The sequence below is a fragment of the Anolis sagrei genome, chromosome 1 (assembly GCF_037176765.1).
Source record: "Anolis sagrei isolate rAnoSag1 chromosome 1, rAnoSag1.mat, whole genome shotgun sequence".
In the NCBI taxonomy this organism is placed as follows: domain Eukaryota; kingdom Metazoa; phylum Chordata; class Lepidosauria; order Squamata; family Dactyloidae; genus Anolis; species Anolis sagrei.
The window spans coordinates 283,429,706-283,452,303 of record NC_090021.1 but is presented as its reverse complement, the minus strand read 5'-3'; the positions used below and the strand labels follow the sequence as shown (position 1 = coordinate 283,452,303).

The 22,598-nt window shown below is 40.4% G+C and overlaps 1 protein-coding gene across 1 annotated transcript in view; it reads right to left on the bottom strand.

Annotated features, from left to right (window-relative positions):
* PLEKHD1 (pleckstrin homology and coiled-coil domain containing D1) overlaps window positions 1–12,564 on the bottom strand; it is a 39,898-nt gene extending 27,334 nt beyond the window's left edge. The window contains exon 1 of the mRNA XM_060762010.2: window positions 12,014–12,564. Coding sequence (XP_060617993.2) covers window positions 12,014–12,162 — 149 coding nt within the window. The 5' untranslated portion in view covers window positions 12,163–12,564. The remainder of the gene's footprint in view (window positions 1–12,013) is intronic.
* Window positions 12,565–22,598: the final 10,034 nt, after the last annotated feature.

Below are 22,598 nucleotides of genomic sequence, written 5' to 3'. Positions count from 1 at the left end.
TGATTCTTCTTTATGGATCATAGACTCAAAGAGTTGGAAGAGACCTCGTGGACCACCCAGTCCAACCCACTGTCAAGAAGCAGGAACCATCCACCACCATCCAACCACTGTTTAAAAGCCTCTAAAGAAGGAGCTTCCACCAATGGGGCAAAGAATTCCATTGCTGAACAGCTCTCACAGAGGGATCCTCTCACTTCTGCAGGAGTCTACTGTATACCATGCAGCTGTGGACAGATCTACATAGGGACCACCAGACGCAATGCCCAAACATGAATCAAGGAACATGAAAGGCATTGCAGACTACTTCAACCAGAGAACATAGAAATGCTGGACCACTCTAACAACTACCATGTCAGGCTACACAGAGAAGCCATTGAAATCCACAAGCATGTGGACAATTTCAACAGAAAGGAAGAAACCATGAAAATGAACAAAATCTGGCTACCAGTATTAAAAAAAACCCTCTAAAATTATAACAATAAATAAAGAACAAAACTCAAACATAGGGGAACTCCAGACAAGAAATAATCAGGGACAGCTAATCACCTCTCAACAAAGGATTTCCTCAGGCATTAACAAGCCACACCTAAAAACGGTCAGGTCATCAAATGCTAATCAAGATGGCCAATTGAAACATTTACACCTACTTCCAACAGATAAGAGTTCTTTCTCCCATCCTGGGCCTTCCACAGATATATAAACCCAATATTTCTAGTTTCCAACAGACCTCACAACCTCTTAGGATGCCTGCCACAAATGAAGGCGAAATGTCAGGAGAGAATGCTTCTAGAACATGGCCATACAAGCTCGAAAAACCTACAGCAACCCATTTAGGAAATTCTTTCCAATGTTCAGGTGGAATCTCCTGTCCTGTAGTTTGAAGCCATTGTTCCATGTCCTATTCTCCACAGCAGTGGAAAACAAGCTTGCTCCCTCCTCCCTATGACTTCCTCTCAGATATTTATACATGGCTATCATGTCTCCTCTCAGCCTTCTCTTCTGCAGGCTAAACATGCCCAGCTCTTTAAGCCACTCCTCAAAACCATGCTCCAATCCCCCCCCCCCCAAAAAAAACAAACCACCCTCATAGATAGGTTTCCATTGTTAGTTTATGGTGTGCTTCCAGTCCAAGCATAGTAAAAATATAGGTTTCACAATTACCATGGTTTCAGGTATCCATAGGGAGACTTGTCACACATCCCTGTGGATACAGAAATCATGTTGTATGCTGCTCCCAGTGTTGGCTGGAGGATTCTGGGAGTTATAGTCCAAAATAGGAACTGGTCCAACCAGGTATAGTTTAGCATAGCTGAGAGGAATATTTCTGTATGTCATATTGATGAATAAATGTATGCGAGGGGTTTTGTTAGAAAACCTGATAATGTTATTTTAAATCCAGTGTGTTGTTTCTTTGTAATTATTTCATACTTATAGTAAGCTCCAGTTTAAATATTTTTCTCCCCACTAGCCACCACTTAAACCAGATAAGCCCACATGACTACGATAATGATGGCTTAATGAAGTTTGAACATCCCATCCGCAGCTAGGCAGAGCACATCACTCTGAACTATTATGGATTTTAAATGTCATCTCATATTTCATAACATCTCAGCTGCATGGAACTCAATAGGATGGAAACTATCTGTGCCACGCCTGCCTGCCCATTTCAAAAAGGTTTATATTTGGCAACTAGGTTTGCCACAATCCATGACATTACTTGTCCTATAGAATTTCTCACTTAAGAGTATAAATAACACATTCCTTTGATTTTAGGACATACGTTTTCCCCATATAAACATCTCTAAAAATGGTGTGCACCTTAGAATTATGTGATACACACACACACACACACACACACACACACACACACACACACAAAGCCTTTTTCTATTGGTGGCACTGAAATTAATGTGTGGCTTACAGCAGATGGTGTCTTAGGACTGAAGAAGTACGGTAGTACGCAGATACCTTTAAAGTATTGGATAATGTGTGTTGCATGGCCTCCAAAATTCCACAGATGAAAACTGGGACATGTGTGGTCAAGAGGGAAGAAGCGATCAGTGTGGAAGGATACACAAGCTGGGAGAGGCTGCAGAGGTTTGCTTTTGTCTGAGCCCACAGCGAAGGACAAAATCTCATCCTCCTTCTCTGCTCCTCCTTCCTGAATCAATGAAATAGTTTGTACTTTGAGCTTAGTTAGCATTAATTGAAGTAACCTGAGGACAAAGATGAAAAGTGGGAGAAGGAAGGTGAAACTGGGACATTTAAAAAAGGAATTAGGGAAAAAAATGACAAGAGAGGACAATTAAAAGGACAATCACTAACCTCAATCTAACATTAATGGATATACTGCAGATCTGTGCCTTGTCTTTAGGTCTTATAGGGAAATGACGAAATAACTAGGTGAGAGCACTGTCTTAAAGGTGTGTGTATATAGACACATGTATATGTGGTGCAGTGGGTTAAAGCACTGAGCTGCTGAGCTTGTTGATCGAAAGGTTGCAGGTTCGATTCCGGGGAGCGGCGTGAGCTTCCGCTGTCAGTCCTAGCTTCTGCCAACCTAGCAGTTCGAAAACATGCAAATGTGAGTAGATCAATAGGTACCGCTCCGGCGGGAAGGTAACGGCGCTCCATGCAGTCATGCCGGCCACATGACCTTGGAGGTGTCTACGGACAACGCTGGCTCTTCGGCTTAGAAATGGAGATGAGCACCACACCCCAGAGTCAGACATGACTGGACTTAATGTCAGGGGACTACCTTTTACCTATATGTACATACACATACTTATTAACTAATCTCTTTTATTTGAAGGTCACACTTCGTTCAACTGTAGTGCATACTAATGACATCACAAGAGACTGCCTCTTCAAAAGTTCGCCTTGTAACATGACCTAAGTTTACATTTATTTATTTATCGTGTCAGAAGCAACTTGAGAGTACAGTTATATTGTATTTAAAAACACAAACAAAGTTTTAAAACTTGGCATTATACTAAATGTTCTTTGACCAGTAACTGGCCACTTGGAGTGCCTATGGTGCCGCTGTGGGAACGTCCTCCACTGTGCATGTGGCGGGGCTCAGGTTGCATTATAGTAGGTGGTCTGTGGTTTGCTCTTCTCCACACTTGCATGTCGTGGACTCCATTTCCGAAGGTTAGCTCTGCGTCTCATGGTATCAGAGGGCAGCCTGTTCAGTGCCTTCCAAGTCACTCAGTCTTCTGTGTGCTCAGGAGGGAGTTTCTCACTTGGTTTCAACCACTGATTGAGGTTCCAGTTTTTTGCTTGCCACTTTTGGACTCTCACTTGCTGAGTTGTTCCTGTGAGTATCTCTGTAGATCTTAGGAAGCTATTTCTTGATTTAAGTCTACATATACATGCATATACAAAGCACATACTGTGACATAAAAAGGGGGCATCTTCTATCTTAGATTTAAATCACAGAAATGGTTTTAGAGGGCTGTGTAGAACAGGGAAGGTAAAATTGTGGTATTCCAGGTGTTGCTGAACTCCAAGGATGAAATCCTATTATCTTATCACCATAGAATTGACATTTTTTACATTTAAAATAGTGGATAAACTGAAACCCAACAGCTGTGGACAAGTCTACATAGGGACCACCAAATGCAGCATTGCCCAAACACGAATCAAAGAACATGAAAGGCACTGCAGACTAATTCAATCAGAGAAGTCATCCATAGCAGAGCACCCAATGAACCAACCTGGACACAGCATATTATTTGAGAACACAGAAATGCTGGACGACTCTATCAACTACCATGTCAAGCTACACAGAGAAGCCATTAAAATCCACAAGCATGTGGACAATTTCAACAGAAAGGGAAAAAACCATGAAAATCAACAAAATCTGGCTACCAGTATTAAAAAAAAACTTTAAAATTATAACAGTAAACAAAAAGCAAAACTCAAACATGGGGGAACTCCAGAGAAGAAACAATCAGGAACAGCTAATCACCTCTCAACAAGGAATTCCCCCAGGCAGTAACAAGGCACACCTAAAAACTGTCAGGCCATCAAATGCTAATCAAAATGGCCAATTGAAACATGCACACTTGCTTCCAAAAGACAAGATTTCTTTCCCTCACTCTGGACTTTCCACAGATATATAAACCCAATTTGCCTAGTTTCCAACAGACCTCACAACCTCCGCCAAAACGTCAGGAGATAATACTTCTAGTCTCTAGAACATGGCCATACCGCCTGAAAAACTTACAGCAACCCACTGAAACCCAACATTTCATATTCGCCAAGTTCTCCCTAACTTTCCCTGGATTTTCCTCTCTATACTAATTGTTCACACATATGACATAGCTACAACTGCTTAACAGTAGTTTTTTCTCATCCTGCTGTTGACACAATGTATTGAACTGTAGTTCCCATCATCCCAGCTGATTAAATTGAAATAATATGCATTATAGTGCACCAGTTCTCCAAAGCGCCAGGTTACATTAGCTCCTGAAAAGCCTGTTTTCCAGAGATCAGGGCTTTTGTTCCAAATATGCATGGTCAATGAGATTAGTTAGGTAATATTTGTAAAATGTTTTTGAAAGCATAAAAGAACCATGTTAAGTATTCCATGCGGATTATAACATTACCATTGGGCTTTGTGGCAAATAATGTTTTCCCCCTAAAAATAGCTCTTGAAGCAAAATATAGCTAGTAATTAATGTTTGGGGCAGTTTTTATCATTGGGAAATTGCTTAATAAAAATGGAACAAGGCAGCCTCTATAGCTGTCTAGATCTAATATCTGCTTCATGTTCTATCAAAATCAACAACACATTTTTGCCACACACATTTTGTAAGTTGGAGATAGGACTGACAGGATGAAGTGGAAGAGGGACATAATCCATGGGGATGGAGATTCATCACTGTGAATTCCATGCTTGGTTTTCGGTTGAAGCTGAAGCGATATAAACATGTTTCCGGTCTCATCCTGTTGGACTTAGTGACATGGTAGAACCCATTATGGACCATATTGTTTATACTAGAAAGCAGCAAAGACACACACATATATACTTGAGCTAACTTTATTCATTTTAGTGACATTGGTGGAAGTCACAACACATTTTGCTGAATCTGTCACAGGACGTGCAGGACTTTCTATACAGTAATCCAGGTTAAACTCAGAGTAAGGAGCCATAAAATTGAGAGAATGAAAAAATGCAGATGACACCATATCACTGGAAGAAAATAACAAGCCACTGATGAAAGTTAAGAAAGAAACTACAAAGACAGGATTACAGCTGAATATTAAGAAAACAAAAATAATAACCATAGATGATTTATGAATGTCCAATGATTATGTACTTGTGCAGGCCTGTAGCCAGGATTTTGTTTTGGGGGGTGCTGAGTTTGGTTCGGGGGGGTTGGGGGCTGAGTCTGAGTGAAAGAGGGTCTACCCTAGCAAACCTTTTGTATCGTTACCCCAATACCCCCATGCATATATTGAGCATAGTGATCAGATCATGATATGAATAAACATAACAGTTTAAATAATGTATCAGTAAGGCCTTCTTGCGGACCACCATGAGAATTTCGGGGGGGGGGGGGCTGAAGCCCCCCAAGCCCCCCCCCCCCCCCCGGGCTACATGCCTGTACTTGTGGGAATGTTGGATAGCAAAGAAAGCTGACACGAAGAAAATCAACTTATTTGAAATGTGTTGCTGGAAGAGAGAGTTCTGCAGATGCCAAGGACTGCTAAAAAGATCAATGAGCACATCAAATTCAAACTAGATGACTAAACTGACTTTGCTGTATTTTGGCAATATCATATGATTATGCGACTTGTTGAAAAATATGATAATGGAAAAGATTGAAGTTGTACTCCAGAACAGTTGAGAATGCAGGTTCAGAAAGGCTGGATAAAAGTTTTTCAAGTGCCTTGGTTTTAACGAAGTGTGGTCTTTATTTATTTGTTTGTTTGTTTGTTTGTTTAAATCATTTATATATCGCTTTTCGGTTATATTTGCTGTAATTTGTTACAGCAAATGGGGACTCGGGGCGGCCTCATGTAAGCCCCCCCGAGTCCCCATCGGGGAGATGGTGGTGGGGTATAAATAAAGATTATTATTATTATTATTATTATTATTATTATTATTTCTGAAGACCAATAGGAAGGGCACTGATCTAATTTCAGTAGGGAGTTCCACAGGCGAGGGGCCACCACTGAGAAGGCCCTGTCTCTCATCCCCACCAGTCGCACTTGCAAAGGAGGTGGGACTGAGTGCAGGGCCTCCCTAAACAATCTTAATCTCCTGGGTGGCTCATAGAGGGACGTATGTTTGGTAGTTTCTATTCCTTAGTCCTATGCATGCCAATGGGGGTGGCATGTAAGATTTCCATCTCTGCCAATGCATTTCTTTCAATATTAACCTGAGAATGCAAAAGAAATCAACCTGCAAGACAGGGACATTTCTTGTGTTTAAAGCTTTCAATTATGGTTTGAGGCAGAACAGCAATGCAAGCTGGAGAGGATTTGACCCACCACTGAGGCCATCTGTGCTCACAAAAGGCATCTGCCTTCTTTTGGATGACTAGCCAACAAGCAGGTAAACCATGGGAAGAAGACAAGCAGGTAAAAGTGTCTTAGGTTCACGTTCCTGCTTTGCAGAGAAGTTCACTAGAGATCTTGAGCAAACAACTATTTTCTCAGCATGGCTGAACCAGCTGTCCCAAAATACTCCAACTCAGCACCACACACACACCTTTATGTAATACCAGCCAATAAGACAGCCTAAATTTGATCAGAGCTGTAGAAGCAAGCAGAAATTCCTAAATCTTTCCCCAGTCATCTAAGACTCCCTCTTCCTTCCCAGCCCCAGCCCCAGCCAGAAGGAAGGGAGAGGGGAGAAGGTGTCTTCCATTGCTTTACTTCCTTCTATACTTATTCCATTGCAAGTCTATATTGGGAGAAAGTTGGGACAGGAATAAATATAGGAATAAATACAAGTTGTACGTGAATAAAGGAAACATTGGGGGACTCTTGAAATCAGGAAAATTGGTTGTAGAAAAAAAAAAACCAATTCCTCCCACTTCCCCTGCAAAAACAAATGAAAAGTTTGTCACATAGCTTAATCCAAGTGTGCAAGCTTTTTAAAAAAGCTTTGTGATCACAGTCGTATAAAGACTTTAGGATATGGAGTGAAGTCTTCTATGTTTTGGCGTCTCTTCTATACCACTTGCTAAAGTTAACTGCCAGTAAATCAATTTCCATTTATGGTGACCCCATGGACAAGAAACTTCCACTGTCACCAACAGCTCTGCTCAGGTCTTGCAGACCTAGTGCTGTGGCTCCCTTGGTTGAGACAATACATCTGGAATGGGGTCTTCCTCTTTTCCTACTGTCTTCTATCTTACCAAGTATTGCTGCCTATTCTAGTGAGTGATGCCTTTTTATGATACGACCAAAGTACATTTTCAGCCTAGTCGTCTTGGCTTCCAATGATATATCAAAATTTATTTGCTCTTTGGCCCATTGGTCTTTTTAGCAATTCATCCACAGAGCTCTTCTGTACCATTTGGCCCCGGTTATTTTATCCATTCCCCTTCCCAGTGGCCTTAGTCCCACCTATGCATTCTCCCACAAGGACTTGCCTAATATGCATGTAGGAAGGGTCTAATGATTTGTAGCTCATCACATCTGGAGGGTTCTGGGTTTGGGAAGATTATATTTGCAACAACATCTGGGATTTCAAATAAATTAATCATAAATGGTGGTGTTGGGGGGAGGTGATGTGTAATCCTTTCTCCTTTGAGACCATGTCAATCAAAAAGCCCCTGATCAGCTCTGCAGTTACCAAGAGAGAGAAAAATCCCATGCAATCAACATTTCTATAGTCTTGTCATTATACTATATCCTTTCACCTGTTTTTCATTCTTCCTAGCTGCTCACTCTCCCCTTTGGACACTTTGAAAGGTGTCTGGTCACTTTAAGCAATCTCCACAATTGTATGCTACATCATAATTATATGCTACATCAAGGAGGGCAACTAAAATGATCAAGGGTCTGGAGAGCAAGCCCTATAAGGAGCGGCTTAAAGAGCTGGGCATGTTTAGCCTGAAGAAGAAAAGGCTGAGAGGAGACATGATAGCCATGTATAAGAGGAAGTCATAGGGAGGAGGGAGCAAGCTTGTTTTCTGCTTCCCTGGAGACTAGGATGCAGAGCAATGGCTTCAAACCACAAGAAAGGAGATTCCATCTGAATATGAGGAAGAACTTCCTGACTGTGAGAGCTGTTCAGCAGTGGAACTCTCTGCCCCAGAGTGTGGTGGAGGTTCCTTCTTTGGAAGCTTTTAGAACAGAGGTTGGATGGCCATCTGTCAGGGGTGTTTTGAATGCAATTTTCCTGCTTCTTGGCAGGGGGTTGGACTGGATGGCCCATGAGGTCTCTTCCAACTCTATGTTTCTAACTGTGAACCACCCTGAGTCCTCTTCAGGGTTGAGAAGGGCAGTATACAAATACTGGACATAAATAAATAAATAAATCCATTTCTGGTTTGTTGTAGGGTTTTCGGGCATTAAACTTGAGTAAATACGATAACTTTCCAACACATGAGATCAGCATAAAATTCATCCAGTAAATATATAATAGGCAGTGATCTCCATCTCTCACGTTGGATAAGTGCCAGCCCTTGGCTCTCTTCACCAAAACAATGACTATGGCATTTTAGATATTACTTGCTTCCAAATATGAAAGTGCTTTCCATTCTTCTCCTTAGAGAAGAGCAAAATCTATATTGTGCTAAATTTATGGTAGAAAAGAGAAAAAAAATGACAAGATATAAATTCCCCATTTACTGTTGGAACAGTAGAATTAAAATAGCGATATTTCACAATATTTAATAAGGGAAAGTGAACTTTAGATGTAGGTTCTGCAGGATTTTTTATTTTCAGCCCCCAGAGTCCATGACCTGCAGCATCTGGGAATCACAAACATCTGGGAGATTAAAAGATAAGAGCCACTGATCAGTGGTGGCTCTGAACTTTTAAGGAGCTAACCCACGATGGTGAACCTAGCCCCAAAATAGCTTTGGTACCTTGGATAGCTCCTTTAAAGTTCAAAGTATAACGCAGAATGGATTTCCTGCCCCACTGATATGGAAGCCGCCAGCTGCCATTGGTATTGCAGTTTATCCCAATGACACTTCTGATCTCACTGCCTCTGAGGATGCTTGCCATAGATGCAGGCGAAACGTCAGGAGAGAACAACCTACAACAACCCACTTCTGAACTGTTCATCTCAATTCATTCAGCCTTAAGGTTGATTTAGTTCTACAAAGTATTATAGCTTCAAAGACAGTAACCTCCCTGTTTGTAGTACTTGCAAGGAACTCTTGCTTCTGAAGTTGTTGAAATGCTTTCCTCTGCTTGTGAGTGAAAATTCCCTGCTTTGTTTCTGCAGCCCCAGGAAAAGTTCACAGGCATCTCTGAAACCACAGGCAGACATGTGTGGAGGGTTAGAGGAGAACGAAGGCAGCCATGTGGCATGTCTCTCCCCCCCCCCCCTCCAGCCTTTACATTGTTTTTTTTCCATTGATATTCCTCATCTCCAGCTTCTAAGTAGATCACCAGTTAAAAGCTTTAGCTGTCCCCCTTTTCTACCAGGAGAGCAGCTTGTATTTATATGGAGGACTTCAGCTGTTTGTTCTACACACATGAGAATAGAACTTCAGATTTTCCTTCCTGTTCCACTTACTCAGCAAATGGTCAGATTTTTGAAGCCACTCGCTCTGACACTTTATAAAATGAGCTCTGACAGCAAATTGCAGTGCTATAAATATTGTTGGATTGCAGCTCCCATCCTCCCTTACACTGCCTATGTTGGCGAAGTCTACTGGGTGCTGTAGGAACATGGCCTCATGCTGCATGCTGTGATGATCAGTTCATAGTAAGGGAAGAACACCTTCTCTCCAGATATGCTGGGCTGTAATTCCCAACAGCCACAGACAGGAGTTAAAGATTATGATTCTTGTAGTTCGGTACATCCAGAGGTCTCCAGAATGGAGAAGAGTGGATATTGTCTATTGAATGTTGCCTATGATATTGAGAGCAACACAACTCCTTTCCCAAACTATCTAATGCAGACAGGAATCTCAAAACAAAACAAAACAAAATGATTTTAATGGTTGGTTATGGATTTTTATAATGTTATTCTAAATGTTTTTATGGCATCAAATTGCTGCTAATTTGTAAGCCACCTTGAGTCACCTTTGGGCTGAGAAAGGTGGGATAGAAATATCGTAAAATAAATAAATAAATAAATAAATAAATAAATAACAAAAAACAAACAAAACCAAAAACAAACAAAACGAAACCCACAATTTTTGGAATTTGTTTCACCCATCTCATAGCCCAAAGCATATAAAAACCAAACACTTAAGTTCTTGGCAAACCTTCCATTGAATGCAATGAGTTCGTGGTTTAACTATGCCTTATACCCTATTCGAACTATAAGGCACTAAAGGCAATATAATACAGTGGGCAGAGTGTTGGAGAGGCCCTTGGGAGCTGTAACTTTTAGTCCACGGGGTAGGAATTATGCAGTGTTATAAATCTGCAGTTCCCATTATCCATCACCATTGGCTAACTAGCTAGGTCTGCTGGAATTTGTAATCCTACACAAGCAGTCTCTAAGTTACAAGCATCGGAATACAAACAATTCATAGTTAAGAACGGGGATGAGACAACAAGAAGTGAGAGAAATCTACCCCTCCAAAGGGAAATTCACTCCTGAAAGAAGCTTTATCACCAATCCTTGTTTCCACAACAAGCCAGATTTTTCAAAATAAAATTATCACAGGCACAGAAAGTGAGGTGACATCTTCTGAACAGTGGTACAGACAAAAAAACAAACAAACAAACAAAAAAAAAACAAATGGCAAAGGGGTGTTAACTCTTTCCTATGCTATCCAATACTAAAACATGTAAGTCGGAACAGGTACATTTTTTGAAGTGTAACTCCAATCAAGTGTGTTTATGTGTTCACGCGTGTGCACGTTTTGGGACCAATGCTAAGAGTGCATGCGGGCGCACACACACACACACACTTCACTGGAGTTATACTTCAAAAAAAATGTACCTGTTCTGACCTACATACAAATTCAATTCAAGAGCAAACCTACAGAATTTATCTTGTTCGTAACTTGGGGACTGCCTGTGCCTTATTCTCAGTCCTCTTATTCTTCCTGGAATTAACTGGGCTAGTCGCACTTTTGCAACCTAAACACATGACTGTTGAGAGAGTGAAGTGGGGAAGAGGAAAGAGATGTATGGTGGTTTTGGTAAGCTGGAGGAAATATGGGGTTGAATTATAACTCAAAAAGAAAGAAAACAAACAAATGAGCTAACTACATTCATACACACCCCTACCCTTTTTTTACCTGGATGTGCTGTGGTCTTATTACTGTGTTTTTATGTTTGCCTTTTAACTGTTTTAGTTGGTTCCCTTAATTTTAATTTTTTTTGTTCTATATACATATATAGATACAAGAGAGAAAAAGAAAGCTCTCCATTTTCTCCTAACTTATATTGCAAGCTACTTTGGGTCTTAAAAAATGCTATTAAACAACCAAACGAACAACTCCTCCCCACCCACCCACCCATTGCCGCCTGTGAGTGGCCCAGTGCAGAGCAAATATCTTATCTGTACTTAGATCAAGACTTTGCCAACCTACTGATTTCACAATGTGCCACCTGATTATTACCATTACAAAAAATAAATATAAAATAAAATCCTAGACCAATGTGGCTAAAGTGTATCCCTCTGCTGGCTAAGGCAAATGGAGTTGCAATCTAGCAACATCTGGAGGGCCTTTACAACAACCTCAGCTCTCTAGGACCTGTCTGCAGCCACGACCCCTCCGGCCTGCATGGACCAGCCTGAGATGCCCTCAGAGGTGCTCCCCTGCCAACACACCCTGTTATCCCCCTGGTTGCCCCTCCTCAACCTTTTTTTTACAACTACAGCTCTTAACAAATAAATTATCCATCTTACCTTTTGGACCATTTGGCCGAAGGCCTTCCAAAAGGTCTCTTCCAGAGCACACCGTACAACTGTACTTTGGTGCTGATATCCAAGGCATCTGAATCCGCAGGGTCCATTGAGGGAGAAGGAGAGACAGAGTTAGATTTTGAAGTGAACATTGCTGGGAGACGGATTTGGGGATCTAATTCTCTGTATTCCACACAGCTCAGGGAATCAGATTAAATGCAATGAACCAGAAAGATGCAGCTGCTCCAGGGAGGGAAAGGGAGAGAGACCGAGGCTATGCTTTGAATCAATAACTGGACTGCTCAGCGCTCAGTCAATATTCATATCCCCAATGCAGAGGGATTTCTTGTTCCAGATTGGCATCTGATGCACTAAAAGAAGAGAGCCTCCCAAATCAGCTCAGAAGAGAGTTTCTTTCATCAGATAGAATGAGGGTGTTCAAATCAGAGCAGGCCAAATGCAAAGTTTGTACGTCACCATGAGCACTCACATAGTACAGCAGAAGTAGGTATGTGCTTAAAGTGAGCATGCACCTAATTTTATTCTATAAGAGGTTGGGGACTTAAATGCATTATACTGACAATCCAGGAATACAGTGAGAGCCAGGGCCAAATAATACACCATAATACTTCTCCCCCACTATAACATCAGGTAAGAAATAAGCAGCCATTTCACATCTCAAAAGATAACTTTGTTATTGAGCCATGGTTACCTTCCCCCGCCCAAAAAAAATATATATTTCATCAAGGCTTCACAAACAAATATATATCCCCCCCCCTTTTTTTTTTTAATTAAAAAAGGCTTTTCTGGCAGTTTGGAGTTGCACAAGTTCATGGCTTCAGAAGATTAAGAATCAACCCAATAACAGCTATACCCCCATAAACTACGGTATATCATATTTAACCCTTTAATTAATTGCATCTACTTTATGATTTTGTGTAACTTGTATCTTTAAACTGTGTACTGTATCTATTTTCTTATATATGAAATATATATAAATTGCTTCTTAGAAATGTATCAAAATGTAACTTAGAAACAGCCATCCCTCTTTAATGCTGTTCAGATAATCTCCTGGGAATTGAAAAGGTTGGCTGAATCCCTCTGGCTATTTCCCAAGCCAGATAATTATATGGATGGCATGTTTTTAATGGTAATTATAATGTTTATATGCATTTTAACTCTATTTTTAATTTTTAAATTTTAAGTTAAATGTATTTTAGTGTTTGTTCTCTAAAGGCATCATATAGTTGCCATTTGTAAAGCCACCTTGAATCCCCTTCAGGGTAGATAAAGGCGGGATATAAATAGAGTAAAATAATTATGTGTATGCAAAGGTAGGTGACTTCCTTTGTCACTCAGATAAGCCCAAAATGAAGCTGAGAGACTGCTGCTCTTTCATGAAAATAGAAACTTAGAATAGGTGCATTTGTTAACTCTTTTATTGACAGCAAAACTCTTGATCACTTCAGATCGACACCTTTGTCCCTTGAGTCTTGCACTTTTGTTTCCTAAGATCCATATATTTGGCACAGAACCTTACATTTGAGCTAATCAAAAGCTCATCAACATATCTTTACCATGTGTTTTCCCCAGACTCTGCCCTCTAAGAGGTGCCTCTGCAGCTGATTCTGACCAATCCCCAGTTTCCATCACTCTGACCAATCCCCAGTTTCCATTCTCCCTCTCAGCCAATCTCAGCACAGATTCTAGCCAGCCTATTTTCTGGCCAATCAGGGGAGGGAGCGAGAAGTTTGAATAGCTGTCAGAACTGGATAAAATGTCTTGTATTTCTCTGTATGTTAATTTAGTACATTTTGAAGCATCTTACTTGTACTTGCAGTCCTTTGGGCCAAATTGTATTAAACCTCTGTAGCTTGTTTTCAACCTGGTGAGTTGGTTTCTCTGTTCTGAATGATTTGGTTTAGCATACACTCGCCAGGCATGAATCCTCTTAACTGCAGTCTTAGTTAAATCACCACAACCTGGCAGAAGTAGGCATGTTTTAAACACACAAATACTCAGTGAGAAGAGGGAGGGTGCTCATATGCCCAAAAAGTAGGCATGGTTCCCAGTTGGCATTTTTCAAGAAGAATGGAAATCTTTAGATAAAGTTCACATGATGACTGTGACTTTGAAGATAGGGTCAGTATGTCTTTGCCTTGTTCTCAAGTGTATTGTGTGATCACTGGGTCAAGTAAAAGACATTTTGTGCAGGTCCCCACAGTTAATGGGAGGACACAAGGAGGTGGTGGATTCCTTTTAAAATTAAGCACTATCATTTTTTTATTGAAAAAAAACTTGAGATCCCAGCTATAATCCAGAAGCACTGCATTCCTACCACAACTTTCTGCAAGTTCAATTTCTGCAAAGCCAGCTCCCTAAAATGAAGGGACACATTTGTAAGCTAGTATGGGAGCCACAGGCTAAAGCCACCTGGTGCCTTGCCTCAATCCTCCGTTGTTTTAAATTATAATTGTCCTTCACCTTTAAATCAAATCTGACTTTTGCAGATTTGATTTAAAATATTCTAACAATCTCTAGTACTCCAGTATGACTCTATGGTTAGCTTATTCCAGTCATGCTGGAGGTCCTAGGAATTTATAGAGAAAAACCATCCCTCTAGAAATCTCTAGGTCCTCCAATGTAAATGGAAGTTGACCAGAGTCATTCTGAAAGACCTAGAAATTCCTAGAAGAGTGTTCTTTCTGGTTAAAAGTACTTTTTTTTTCATTTTCAGAGGGTCCTGAACCCCAGCTGACTGTGTATACCTCTTATAGAACCTGACCATTGATGATGTTGGCCAGACTTGATAGGGGTGGTAGTACAAAACATGCATAGGGCACAGGGTTGTTTATTTATACACTGCAGGGCATTCATGCTCTCAATGAGCTGCAGTAGCGCAATTGGTTAAACCCTTGTGCTGGCTGAACTGCTGACCTGAAGGTCCGTGGTTTGAATCTGTGAGATGGGGTGAGTTCCCATCTGTCAGCCCCAGCTTCTTATGCTGGGACATAGAGAGAAGCCTCCCACAAGATGGCAACACATCCGGGCATCCCCTAGGCCATGTATCTGCAGACGGCTGATTCTCTGGCACCAGAAGCAACTTGCAGTTTCTCAAGTCACTTCTGACACGATAAAAAAATGCTCTCAGTATCTCTTCCCTTTCAATAGTTCTTTTGGTACAGAGAGGCTCCACACTGTTTTGTACAAAACCATGTATTTCATTTTGGCACATTTCCTTTGGGGTACACACTTCTCATTGATTTCTGGGCCCATAGTACCTACTTCACTTTTAAGTGTGTTAGCAACCAGTTACCATAAAAATCTTACAACTCCACTGTTGTTTCCTACAGAGGAAATTAATTTATCCAATAAAAGCTATGAGGAATTCCACATCATTCAGAAGGAGAGAAGCACGGAAAGAGTACATTTTGTATTTTGGTAACTGTTGTCTGCAGTGGTATGGTGAGGACTGTCTGAAGCTGCTCAAAGGCTAAAATGGTTTGTCACCGGGGAGTCATCTTTGGCTTCACACACATTAAAATGTTGACTCCTTTTTCAATCAAACCAATGTATCACTGGTTAAGCTGAATGACAGACACCTCCTTTATGCTTACTGTTAATAATGCAAAAATAATATCATTAAATCCTTTACTGCTTATTAAGAATAAAAAAGAGAGTCACAGCTTTTTTTGTATCTGATTTTGCTATTGTGGGAACCATGAATATGTTCTTTTGTCAGCTGAGACCCCCAGTGGAGATGTTTTCTACATCTCAGAATATTTCAAGCATTGTATTGTCGAAGGCTTTCATGGCTGGAATCACTAGGTTCTTGTAGGTTTTTTCGGGCTATATGGCCATGTTCTAGAGGCATTTCTCCTGACGTTTTGCCTGCATCTATGGCAAGCATCCTTCAAGCATTGTTTCACATAAAAGAGCTCAGAAATCCAAGGACAACTTAAGAAATGTGTGCGTACCTTCATTTCTTTGACAGTTTCTATATGCATGTAATTTCAGTTCCTTTATAATTTGTAAACAATATAGAAATAAATGAAATAGTATCCATATATCCAGTGTGTCAAAGGAAGTTTGTGCAACCAGCCTTCCTCTTCTGTTATGGACTTCTGAGTGCTCAGAAAGACATTTTTGAATGTTGGGAGCTAGTCTGTTTCTAGTGCACAAGCAACTCCCATTTATCTTTTCTATTTGATTTGAGGCCATTCCCTCTTTTCACTGTCAGAGAGGGGAAAGTCCAGAGACATTAATATTGACTGTTGGTCAAGAGTTCAGTAAAGATGGAGACAACCTTATTTCTCTTAGAATGAGAGAGCAGATGCCTCTAAGACACAACCCAATGGAAAAAGTAGTAACCATGTGTTTTAGACAAATTGCTACCATCTATTATAGGCTCCATATGTAGTTTGCCCAGGCACTTAGGATTAAACTTTTGCATAGTGGTGTAAATCACAGTCATGAGAGATTTACTTTTACATGGATTACATGACCAGGCATTTTCATTCACAGTGTATTTTTTCAATTCTTTCAACTCACTCCCCCACATCATGGGCTGCAGTTTTTTAGTCCAAATTAATTCCCAGCTCAGGCCTCTGAAGTGGGAGAAAGTAACGTACTGCTCAGCTACCATTTGCATGGATGCCACCCACAAGGTTGTTAAATTTTAAAAGAGTAAAAAGTAGTACATGGGAAAGCTGGAAATGTCCTTTGATCAGGTATAAAGATGATCAAAAATGGAGCCATAAATGTGAAAAGCTACAAAAGGTCACCCTGCCAGTGAACTGTCTGGTTAAGGGGGCTCCATAGAAGACCTGATTCATGCTCTTCAGAACAATCAGTGCTCCTTCTGCTTCCAATCAGACAGGAAGTCAGACAGTGACATCAGCAGAGAAAAACCAACCACTGTGCCAAAAATACTGTGCTGAAATGCTTCTTGAGCTATTTGATGTAAGAGACCAGAACACTGTTTTCCAATCTGCCAAGGACCAACTTTTATTCTCTTGGAACATACCACCCATTAATGGTTCAGTGACCAGTATTTTCAGTGGCACTGCTATACAATAAACCCATTGCCAACTCTCCATACTTCTGCACTCAAAAGCATGCCGCTCAGCAACAAGGCCACACTTTCTATGCACAGTCCCAAGATTTACTTACCAGCTCAGAGAGAAACCTGGAACTGCTTCTCATTCTTTCCCTTAGTCTCCAATTCAAACTTGCCAAAATCTGTGTTTAGCACTTTTTTTGAAGCTCTTCTGATGTCTGAGGTGGAGTATCCATTGGCCTGGTTACCAGCATTAAAAAACTCTAAAATTAGAACAGCACAACAGAGAGGAAACAAACAAGGACATCTAATTACCTCTCAACAAAAGATTGCTCCAGGCACTGCCAGGCAGTCAAATGCTAATCAAGGTGATCAGTTGAAACATTCACACCTAGCTCCAGAAGACAAGAGTCCTTTGTCCTACCCTGGTCATTTCACAGATATATAAACCCTTTTTCCTAGTTCAAACAGACCTCACTACCTCTGAGGATGCTTGCCATAGATGCAGGCGAAACGTCAGGAGAAAATGCCTTTAGAACATGGCCATATAGCCCGAAAAAACCTACAACCACCCAGTTCAGTAACTGATATGCCTTTCCCTGAGGCAGAGTGTATGACTTGCCCAAGTTCACCCAGTGGGTTGCCATAGCTGAGCAGAGATATGAACCCTGGTCTAGAGTTTTAGTCCAATGCTCAAACCACTGTACTCACTTAGTCTTCCAAGTACTCAGTCACAGGGACGTAAAGTCAACTGCTAAACAAAAAGGCAAGACAAAGGATCCTGTAACGTCAAATTGCATAGCAATCTCTCAAATATGGGGTTTTTATTTTCTTTCCATAAAACAGAAGGCTTGTGACCAAGAACAATTTACAGCAACATTGTTTTGACCTGTAAATGGGAAGACCAGGTCTCCAGTTTAGAACAACCATTCTTGGTCACGGAAAACACAAGTCATTGGGTCAAATTCTTTCCCATACTTTTTAACACAACCAGTCAAAAGTGACTACAGAAGTGACTTGTGGAGTGCCGAAGGGTGCTGCACTGGGCCCAGTGCTGTTCAATATCTTTATTAATTACATAGGTAAAGGTTTAGAAGCTGTGCTCATCAAGTTTGCAGATGACTGGAAGGGATAGCTAAAACTCCAGAAGTGAGAATCATAATTCAAAACAACCTCAACAGATTCGATACCTGGGCCAAAACTAACAAAATTAATTTCAGCAAGGAGAATTGTAGGATACTACACTTAAGCAGAAAAAAATGGAATGCAGAGTTACAGGATGGGCGATGCCTGGTTCGACAACAGTCCACGTAAAAAAGATCTTGGAGTCTTCATGGACAACAAGTTGAGCCAACCGTGTGATGCAGCAGCTAAAAAGCCAGTAGGACTTTGTGCTGCATCAAAAGGAGTATAGTGTCTAGATCAAGAGAAGTCATGCTGCCTCTCTATTCGGATTTGGTCAGACTGCACCTGGTCTGACCAAAATTTAAGAGAGAATTGACAAGTGGAACGTGTGTAGAGAGCAACTAAAATGATCAAAGGTCTGGAAACCATGCCCTATGAGGAGTGGCCTAAAGAGTTGGGTATATTTAGTTTGCAGAGCAGATATGATACCCATCCATTTTTAAATATTTGAAAGGATGTCATAAGAGGGAGCAAGCTTGTTTTCTACTGCCCTGGAGACTAGGACTCAGCAACAGGTTCCAACTATAGGAAAGGAGGTTCCACGTGAACATTTATTTATTTACAGTATTTATATTCTACCCTTCTCATTCCGCAGGAGACGCAGGGCAGATTACAATGCACATATACATAGCAAACATTAAATGCCATTTAGACATACAACATATATAGACAAACACAGAGGCAATTTAACATTCCAGTTTTCCAGTATCATGAGGGTATGCTCGATTCTGGCCACAGAGGGAGCTGCCGCTTCACCGTCCACTTGTGACACCGAGTCCTTGATGGAATACTTCTACATTCTTGCGCACACTGCTGTAAGGTTTTATGGTGACTTAAATTAGTTAAATTAGCCTCCCTGCATAAAGCAGTACCTAAATTTCCTACTTGACAGATGCAACTGTCTTTCAGGCTGCATAGGTCAAGATTATGAATGGCCAGCTCACTCTGACCCGGGTTGGCTTCGAATTCATGACCTCTCAGTCAAGTGATTTAATGCAGCTGGCTATTAACTAGCTGCATCACAGGCTGGTCCTTAGGAAGAACTGTGAGAGCTGTTCAGCAGTAGAATTCTCCTTGGAGGCTTTTAAACAGAGGCTGGGGGACTATCTGTTGGGAGTGCTTTTAAAGTTGTAAGGGCTTTAGCATAGCTGGTAAATCATCAACAATGATAAAATCTATCAACCGAAAGTTTGAAGCCCCGGGTCAGCGTAAGCTGTTGACTGTCAGCCCAGCTTACGGTTGACCTAAGCAGTTTGAAAACAGCTTGAGCTGTAATTAGAGAAATTAGGGGTGCCGCTAAAACAAGCGGGGAAGGTATTTTACATCACCATAAAGAAAAAATTCAGAAAATGCCTGGTGACCAAAAGGAAGGAGGAAGTCCTGATGGCTCTTCATCATAGATGATGGAGCGACAGCACCCGCTGTGGCTGGATTCGAGCACAACCTTCCAAGGCACCAAAAGCTGGACTTTGACACAATACACCTCCTTTCTGTTCTCTCCGTCTCTGTACTGTCTATCCAAAACGGCATTGAATGTTTGCTGTGTATGTATACTGTGATCCGCCCCGAGTCCTCTTGGGGAGATAAGGTGGAATATAAATATAGTATTAATATTATTATTATTATTATTATTATTAGATTTATATTCTGGACCAAAGAAAACTTTGCTCTCTCTATATATATGAATCAAAATAAGGAATGCCAATGAAAAGCTCCCTTTTCCATAGGAGCTACAAACAAATAACTGAATATTTTTAGCACAACCGTTGAAAATAAATGAGGCCAATTCCTTCCAGCAATCCAGCTAATAAAAATTTTAATATAATAAAAACATTTTTAAACCGTTCACAATTAGAGTGAAAAAAATTAAAAATAAGGCAGCCATCCATGGAATGATTTTGTGTGTAACAAACAATCTGGAAAATACATTAAAATTACACTTTAGTACATAGAATCTGGTATACAGCTGTGTCCAGGGAGGGCTGTACCTACAAGTCACAGCTGTTCAGAGACACAACTGAAACACAGAAAAGCTTGTCTCTTTTTGAAATGAATGCTCCACTTCTGAATGTCAATGTAAAGGGTATCCCAAGCCTCCTGTGGTTCATCATAAAGAGTGTAATACAGCAGCACAATACACAAGTTCAAGTTTTCCCATTCCAATATAGCTGGTTATGAAGAATGCAACTAGCTATCACTGGATCTGAAAATGGATCTGAAAAGACAGTTTGCACCTTCCCTAACAAGCAAGGAAATGTTCTGCCATTCTAAAAATTCAGAAGAGTTATCTTGCCACGTTTGCCAATACTACACTCCCTTTGTCATGTGCATTATCACATTCTTACACTTGTTATAAACTAAACTTTAATTAAAACCTTTAAGAATGGCATTATGATATTCAGTGAAATGATTGAAAATAATGTTTCACAAAAGATACAGCTTAATTCTAAACTGATTTCCACCATTAGCCCATGTCACCACTGATTCAATGAGTAGAAACATAAATTTATAAGGCTTCCCATAGTTCATGGCTCCCAGCAGACTACTGTGAAGCTTATACTAGAATGCATATGTGACTAATAAGACTAGAATTAGAATAGAAAAGGGCTTGATTTCAAGTGATAATTCTTTGGGTGGGCATACAAAACTCCGTAACAAGAATGTACCTTAATATTCTAACAGCTAGAAGAGGCTAAAGAGCTGGTGCTCTGCAACACCATGTCTTTAATAATCTTAAGAAGGCTCTTCTTGCCACTAGATAATTGTTGTTGAACTCTATTACCAGTTTAACATAGACCAAAAAACAAGGCATCCTTGCCACTACAGTGTAATTAAGATTGTAGCTTCACAAGCCTTTTTTATATTCCCTCAAGTTTTAGCTCTCCCAGGCTCCGCATGTTATGCAAACAATACATTTACATTAAAGAATCAAAGGTACCAAGCCCAAAACTAGTGAAGCAAGTAGCTAGAATAGGCAGACGTTGTTTTCATAAATATGTAATCCAGTAGAGGCAGCTTCTGCCCAAAACAGTAGTCCAAGATATACTCTTAAATATTAAAATCCCAGGAAACTGAAACTTTCATTACATCTTTTATGCTAATATGTTCCTTACAGCATTGAATATTCTGTTCTAATCTGTTGTTTGCCCAAAAGTTTCCATTTTGCTACTCAGCTTGTTATTTTGTCCACTATTATGAACCAGTGGTCGCCTTTAGTTCAGTTTTTATGCTCACTTTACCTTAACCCAAGTAGACAGGCCTGATGCACATGGAAGCCTTCTTTGTTCACACATCAGATAACACAGTTGCTTTTTGTTAAATTGAGCAATTTTGTGATATAGTATCTTGTACCCATTATACCGTTCAAAATCATAGAATCAAAGAGTTGGAAGAGACCTCATGGGCCATCCAGTCCAACCCCCTGCCAAGAAGCAGGAATATTGCATTCAATCACCCCTGACAGATGGCCATCCAGCCTGTCAGGGGTGATTTGAATGCAATATTCCTGCTTCTTGGCAGGAGGTTGGACTGGATGGCCCATGAGGTCTCTTCCAACTCTTTGATTTACTTTAAGTTACTATTAGTAAAACCCTGTAAAACAGGCCCATAGATAAATCAAACTTGCCACCTGATACGGCTTATTGCCTCTTTGACAATTCCTATATTATTTTCACTCCAGGCACATATTTAAAGAATCAAAGACACCAAATGCAGTTTATCCCAGCTTCTGGTAGACCCACTTCTGAACTGAGTTTTCCCGATGTGCTGGTTTAGCCATCTAAAACCAATTACAGATTCAATTTATAATTAGCTTTCACAGCACATGTATACCATTCCGTGTTGTTAAAAAAATTAGGGAAAACCTGATATTGATTGCTGCAGCTGCACAAGCTCTAAATCAGCAAGCAGGAGTTAACTATTGAGAAAAAGTAAGTCCCTCATGGAAAATTGCCAGGATGTTACCAAGAGATCCAAATTATGTGGGCTGTAGGCTATAAGGAAACAAAGAGGGGAAAGAAATCTATAATATGGAATAACTGGTACTACAGAAATGAGTCCATACAATTTTTATCTTACCTGGAAACACTGAAATTGTAACGATTGATTGAAGAATTTTTGGCAATGGGATAGAAGATTGAAAACTCATGAAAATGCTGTGTGCCAAGAATCTATGCATACTTTCAAATCATTTAAAGTTTCTGCCCATGGCTTTTACAACAATTTCTTTCATAATGCAAGAGTAATAGCCAATAGGTAGCAGATCTTACATGGAAAGGCACCAGTGATTGGCACTGCATTCCAGAATTGTATTTACATTTAGGGTTAACTGAAATAATTCAGATA